This window comes from Loxodonta africana, chromosome Y, assembly GCF_030014295.1.
Source record: "Loxodonta africana isolate mLoxAfr1 chromosome Y, mLoxAfr1.hap2, whole genome shotgun sequence".
Classification (NCBI taxonomy): domain Eukaryota; kingdom Metazoa; phylum Chordata; class Mammalia; order Proboscidea; family Elephantidae; genus Loxodonta; species Loxodonta africana.
The window spans coordinates 25,108,000-25,115,334 of NC_087370.1; the positions used below are offsets into that span (position 1 = coordinate 25,108,000).

At 48.9% G+C, this 7,335-nt stretch overlaps 1 protein-coding gene across 1 annotated transcript; it reads left to right on the forward strand.

Moving 5' to 3' along the window:
• Positions 1-1,130: 1,130 nt before the first annotated feature.
• LOC135229073 (splicing factor 3A subunit 2-like) lies at positions 1,131-2,436 on the forward strand. Its single transcript, XM_064278869.1, has 3 exons — positions 1,131-1,143; positions 1,463-1,819; positions 1,901-2,436. Exons 1-3 carry the CDS (start codon positions 1,131-1,133, stop codon positions 2,434-2,436), a joined length of 906 nt encoding a protein of 301 aa, XP_064134939.1.
• Positions 2,437-7,335: the final 4,899 nt, after the last annotated feature.

Genomic DNA, 7,335 nt, shown 5'->3' on the forward strand with positions numbered 1-7,335 from the left:
CGCCATCCTTGCTTGAAAAACTTAGAGCATGGGAAACCAGAAATGAGAAGGGAAAACCACTAAAACGCTCCCCAGTTACTTTGGAAACAAAGAGGTAGGAGGACCCCTTTTCTGGAAAGGATTCTAAGAGAATAAAGAGAGGCATAAACATTTTTACTTAGCAGCGCTCCACTGAAGTGCAAAGCTAAAGAAAAATATATTATCGACTTGCTGCAAAAGTACTGCCAGGATTGAAGGAGTCTCAATTTCTCCTTAGCAAACCTGCGAGCTGGGGATACATGCTGTAGATCAACTGTAGATTGCGGAGCTGATGAACGCGAGTCTTTTGGCCCAAGTTAGCATGGGCTAAAGCGGCATTGGTGGCCACAGTGGTGGAATTCTCGCCTTCCATGCAGGAGAGCTGGGTTCGATTCCCGGCCAGTGCACGTCACGCGCAGCCACCACCCGTCTGTCCGTGGAGGCTTGCGTGTTGCTGTGATGCTGGACAGGCGTCAGTGGAGCTTCCAGACTAAGACAGACTAGGAAGAAAAGCCCGGTGATCTACTTCCAAAAATCAACCAACAAAAACCCTACGGGGCACAAGGGTCTGATCCCACAATGGATCACGGGTGCAGAACTGCGAAGGGTTTTGTTCCGTTGTGCGTGGGGTTGCCATGAGTCTGGGCTGATGAGTGGAGAGCTAAAAACAACAGCATGGACGAGGAGTGGATGGATCCAAACTCTCTTTCTTGCTTCTGTCTGCAGGGCCCGTGCGTGAACCCTACACTCATTGTCACTCACGTTTTGGTTTGTTTTCTTTATCAGCCTGAGCAGGAACATCTCGTCTTTCCTGTGGCGAGCTGGACGGGGTCATTCACCTCCCACGTTTTCTTTGCTGACAGCCCTGCATTTTTAAACCACATCTTGTCATCCCACATAACTGTAAGTTCCAGTTTCTCTTATTGGAAGAGACACCAATTTAAAAGTGGGGTCATTCAATTCAAAACGATAAACGAGTTTGCCGTTGGGACTTGGATGACTTCACTCATGAGTCACAGGGGTGATGTCCTCAAGCATGCTTCTGGAGGTGCGATCTGTGTTTGCTGTTTGCGTCATAACGCCGTCTGTTCAGTTCTCGCTGTGCCGTCTGGATGATGCTGCAAGGTAGGTGCTACTACAATCATCAGCTTCCAGATGTGGCTACTGAGGACCAGAGAGGCTGAGCCACGTGCCCAAGGTAACACAGCTAGTACTTGGAACTGCTGACAATAGACACAAGCTCGTAATTGCTGCACAGGACCATACATTCTGCCCTGACTAGAACCAGCAACCAGCCTGAGGGATGGAAAGGGGCTGGCAGTAAGTCAGGGAGTTGAGAGTCTTCCTGCCATTCGCCCACCCACCTATCCATACACCTACCCACCCATCCATCCGTCCATCCACATATACGTGCAGCTACCTATCCACACTTCCTTCCGTCCAGTCATCCATCCATCTACCTATCCACCAATCCATATATCCATCTTTCCATTCACATATCTATCTGTTCACCTACCTATCCACTTATCCATCCATCCACCCATCCACCCATCCACCCTCCCACCCACCCATCCATCCACCCACCCACCCATCCATCCATCTACATATCCACTCATCCACCCACCCATTCATCCATCCTTCCATCCATCCATTCTTCCAACCATCCATCCATCCACACATCCACCCCTCCACCCCTCCATCCACCCACCCCTCCACCCACCCACCCCTCCACCACCCACCTACCCACCCAACCATCCACTCACCCACCCATCCACCCATCCATCCATCTACATATCCACTCATCCACCCACCCATTCATCCATCCTTCCATCCCTCCATCCACCCCCTACCCCTCCACCCACCCACCCATCCATCCATCTACATATCCACTCATCCACCCACCCATTCATCCATCCCTCCATCCCTCCATCTGTCCATCTGTCCATCCACCTACCCACCCACCCACCCATCCACCCATCCACCCACCCATCCATCCACCCACCCATCCATCCATCTACATATCCACTCATCCACCCACCCATTCATCCATCCTTCCATCCCTCCATCCACCCCTCCACCCCTCCACCCACCCACCCATCCATCCATCTACATATCCACTCATCCACCCACCCATTCATCCATCCCTCGATCCCTCCATCTGTCCATCCGTCCATCCGTCCATCTGTCCATCCACCTACCCACCCATCCATCCACCCATCCACCCACCCATCCATCCACCCACCCATCCATCTACATATCCACTCATCCACCCACCCATTCGTCCATCCTTCCATCCATCCATCCATTCATCCATCTATCCACCCATCATCCATCATCCATGCATCCACCCACCGATCCATCCATTACTTTCTGAGATTGGATGATCGCCCTCACGCGTATCCAGGCTTTCATACCTGACACAGCGTAGACACTCAATGATCCTTTGTTACATGAATGAATGAATGGACTTATTCTATGTCATTCTGAAGAATCTGCAGGACAATTCTTACTTTTTCTGAGGAATAAACTCAGGGGAAGAGAATATAAAACAAGTTGGGTGGACGAGGCTTGTGTTTCCAGTTTTTTTGTGGGTGGGGAATCATATCCTCCTGGGAGAAAGAAAGAGAGAGAGAGAGAGCCAAGCTCGTGGTGGAAAGGGCTGCTGTGGTGTATCCTGAAATGGATGTGGTTCTCTTTACGGTCCTCTCTGCTTAGCCATTCATTCCAGAGAAAAACAATTAGGTTCCAAAGAGTTTCTGTGACTTTATATAGAAGAGATTAAACGCTGGCTGCTCGTAATCGTAATATTGACGCAGGAGTTAGGGATCATAAATAACACTAAAGAGACAGACTGTGTTCCCCTGACGGCTCGGGAGATTGGAATCGACGGGGTGCTGGACTGAACGTTACTCACTGTTTAAACTCAGCTCAGCTTCCAACAACCACAACACATTCTGCTCCAGAAATGTGGAAAAAAGAGGCATTGTGTTCATACTGGAAACTCTGTTGGCGTAGTGGCTAAGTGCTACAGCTGCTAACCAAAAGGTCAGCAGTTCGAATCCACCAGGAGCTCCTTGGAAACTCTACAGGGTGGTTCTACACTGCCATATAGGGTCGCTGTGAGTCGGAATCGACTCGACAGCAACGGGTTTTGTGTTCAAACTCTGATGTTGACAAAGGTTTCAATGAGGCTGAAGGACTTTATACTCTAAACTTCACTCACTTCGTAGCATCTGGGAGAACTTTTGTCTTTATTATTATTTATTTTTTTGTATAAAAGAGGTCTTTACATTATAAAGACCCTGGTGGCACAGTGATTAAGTGTTTGGCTGCTAACTGGAAGGTTGGTGGTTCGAACCTACCAGCAGCTGCGAGGGGGAAAGATGAGGCAGTCTGCTCTGTAAAAATGACAGCCTTGGAAATCCTGTGGGGCAGTTGTGCTCTGTCTTATAGGGTTGATATCAGTTGGAATTGACACAACAGCAACAGGTTTTATATATATATACATGTATATATATAAGGAAACCCTGGTGGCGTAGTGGTTAAGAGCTACGGCTGCTAAGCTAAAGGGCTGGCAGTTGGAATCCGCCAGGTGCTCCTTGGAAACTCTATGGGGCAGTTCTACTCTGTCCTATAGGGTCGCTATGAGTTGGAATCGACTTGACAGCACTGGGTTTGCTTTGGTTTTTGGTATATAAATATAATGACCAGATTAATACCTCTTACACCAAAAAACCAAACCCGTTGCCATCGAGTCAGTTGCAACTCATAGCAACCCTGTAGGACAGAGTAGAATTGCCCCCAAAGTGTTTCCAAGGAACAAGTGGTAGATTCAAACTGCTGACCTTCTGGTTAGCAGCCAAGCTCTTAACCACTGTGCCACTAGGGCTGCCTCTTACCCCAGGGCTAGTTGTATAGCTTTACATAGCCAGTTATCCGAGGTAGGGTTTATAATAACAGAGAAAATCAGTACAGTTGCTGTCAAGTCCATTTTGACTCATGGAGGCCCCTGCACGTCAGAGTAGAACTGTGCTCCGTGGGGTTTTCGATGGCTGGTTTTTCAGAAGCAGTCCTTTCTTCCAAGGTGCTTCTGGGTGGACTCAAAACTTCAACCTTTCCGTTAGCAGCTGAGCGCGTTAAATGTTTGCACCACCTAGGGGCACCTGGGGTCTGGTATTTCTCTTTTATATCAGCAAAACACTAAATAATAATAATAATAAAAAAAAACAGTTGTCGTCATACCGACCCCGACTCCTGGTGCCCCCATGTGTGTCCGAGTAGGACTGGGCTCACCGGGACTTTCAGTGGCTGATTTTTCAAAGTAGATCACGAGGCCTTTCTTCCGAGGTGCCTCTGGGTGGACTCGAACCTCCATGTCCGACCTTTCTGTAGACAGCCGAACGCGTTCACCGTTTGCACTGTCCAGGGACTCCATAATAACAGACAGATGCTGCAGAAGGTGGGATTTGAGAATCCAGAGTCCGGAGACTCCCAGACGCACCTACTCCCCGTGGCAAGCCCCAGCCTTCAGGTCTCGCTATTTAGGCTGACTCCGGAGCCCTTGGGGCAAATGGGTTCTGCTAAGTGTAGCTGGGAGCTCTGTCTGTGCTCCACAAAAGTCTACAGGGAGGCTCCCTCGCCGTGCTGATTATTTTTCTCAATTACTCAGACAGTTTCTACATAAGTGGGTGCGATACTATGCTCCGTTAACTGGGATTGTAGATACGGCCTGACAGGTAACGCGATTAGAAAATTAATTATCGGAGCCCTGGCCTGGCTCAAGTCTGAAATCCTCAGAGCGTGTCATAAATTCCTCAATTCCAGTTTCTCACAAAGCCTCAGGGGCTCAGGGGTTTCTGAGTCACCCGCATCCTTCTCAGATATGGTAGTTCAGGGGGAATTAAAGGAAGGTGTTTGTTGATCGGATAATTTGTAGGACCTGGAGAGAGGTTGAAACCCTGGTGGCGCAGAGGTTAAGAGCTCGGCTGCTAACCAAAAGGTCGCTCGTTTGAATCCACCAACCACTCCTTTGAAACTCTACGGGGGCAGTTCTGTTGTTGTTAGGTGCTGTTGAGTTGGTCCCAACTCACAGGGACCCTATGTACAATAGAACGAAACACTGCCCAGTCCTGTGCTGTCCTCAAAATTATCGCTATGCTTGAACCCATTGTAGCAGCCACTGTGTCAGTCAATCTTGTTGAGGGTCTTCCTCTTTTCCCTTCACCCTCTACCAAACATGATGTCCTTCTCCAGGGACTGATCCCTCCTGATAACATGTCCAGAGTATGTAAGACGCAGTCTCGCCATCCTTGCTTCTAAGGAGCATTCTGGTTGTACTTCTTCCAAGACAGATGTGTTCGTTCTTTTGGCAGCCCATGGTACATTCAATATTCTTCTCCAACACTACAGTTCAAAGGCGTCAATTCTTCTTTGGTCTTCCTTATTCATTGTCCAGCTTTCACATGCATGTGATGGGATTGAAAAGACCGTGGTTTGGGTCAGGCGCACCCAGTCCTATAGGGTCTCTCTGATGACAGCAATGGGTTTGGTTTGGTTTGCAGATAGGTTTAGGGGAAGCCTTGGGTCTCCTGTATTCATTCTCCTGTCAACTCAAAGATCAAGAACACCAGAATTGGGCCGGGCTCGTTTTTGAAGGAGGTTCAGTTGAGAAACATTTCAACCACAGGCTCCAGGGCAACCAGCTGCCCCCACTCCTCCCGAAAGTCTCAAATCCTGTGAAGCTCCACAGTCTGGGCACAAAGGGGCGGTTGGTCACCCTAATGCCCACTTGCTGTCGTTGCTGTGAAGTGCTTTGGTGTCGACTCTGACTCGTGGTGACCCCCGTACAACAGAATGAAACAGTGCCTGGTCCTGTGCCATCTTCACGATCCTTCGTGTACTTCTTCACTGCAGGAAACTTCTGTGGGCCACTTATCCTGAGATCAGATCCCTGCTTAGGAAATGGACATGACAATGACCACCTCACAAGGATTAAGTTGAAACTCTGTGCGAAGACCTTACCCCCCTGTGTCTGATGCAGGCTACCAGTTACCCTCGAACCAACTCTGACTCACGGCGACCCCATACACAACAGAAGGAAATGTTGTCCCTTCCTGCACCATCTTCACCATAGTGGGTCTACTGTGCTTCCACTGTTGTGGCCACTGTGTATTTTGAGGGCCTTCCAACCTAGGGAGAGTCCTAACAGCACAGTGGTTAAGAGCTCAGCTGCTAACCAAAAGGTCAGCAGTTCGGATCCACCAGCTGCTCCTTGGAAACCCTACGGGGCAGTTCTACTCTGTCCGATAGGGTCTCTATGAGTTGGAGCTGACTCGATGGCAATGGGCTTGGTTTTGCTGTTGTTGTTCAACCTAGGGGGCTTATCTTTCAGGGCTATATCAGACAATACTCTGCTGTGATCCATAGGGTTTTCACTGGCTGATTTTTGGACATAGCTTGTCAGGCCTTAGTCTGGAAACTTGCCCATCATGAGTAACTCTGCTGGTATTTGAAATCCCAGTGGCATAGCTTCCAGCATGACAACAACACACAAGCCACCACAGCGCCACAACTGACAGATACGTGATGGAACACCCAGCCAAAGGTCGTTATGGTTGTTTCTGATGGTTCAGGTTGTGTGTCAACTTGACTGAGCTGTGATTCTCCGTGGTTTGGCGGTTATGATGTAGTTTAGCAGTTGTATAACGATGTAATCACCTTCATGATGAGATCTGGTTTAATGTGACCACCTCCATAATGGGATCTGCTGTGAGCAGCCAATCAGTTGAAAGGGAGTTTCCTTTGGGGGTGCGGCCTGCATCCAATATAGGTAGGCACCTGCAGAATGTCTGTGTTCTAGAATCAAGACACTATTTTCTTGGGGGGATAAAAAAAAGCCAGTGGTTAAAGAAAAGTGTCAATCTCGTATAACGTAAGCCTTTGGCATCTGACAATCCGAAACCAAAACGAAACCCGTTGCCGTCTAGTCAATTCCGACTCGTAGCGACCCTGTAGGACAGAGTAGAACTGTCCCATAGGGTTTCCAAGGAGTGGCTGGTGGATTCGAACTGCTGACCTTTTGGTTAGCGGCTGAGCTCTTAACCGCTGGTCCAAAGTTGACGTGCATATGTGTATAACCTAGATGTGGTATTTCAGCTTAGGGAAGGTGCACGGTTTTCCTCATACTCCGCTTGAGACGTCTTCTGAGTAGGCGTTGTCCTCCTGCCCAAGGTTGGAAGAAGCTCATTAATTCTCTCTGCAGAGGGTTCTCAGTCTATTGAAACTGCAAGGACTGCCGTCCCTGGGTGTTGCAAACCA

Coding starts and splice junctions, on each gene's coding strand:
- LOC135229073 (XM_064278869.1), top strand. Junction 1,820..1,900: donor ATCCATCTACATATCCACTC/ATCCACCCACCC, acceptor CCATCCATCTAC/ATATCCACTCATCCACCCAC.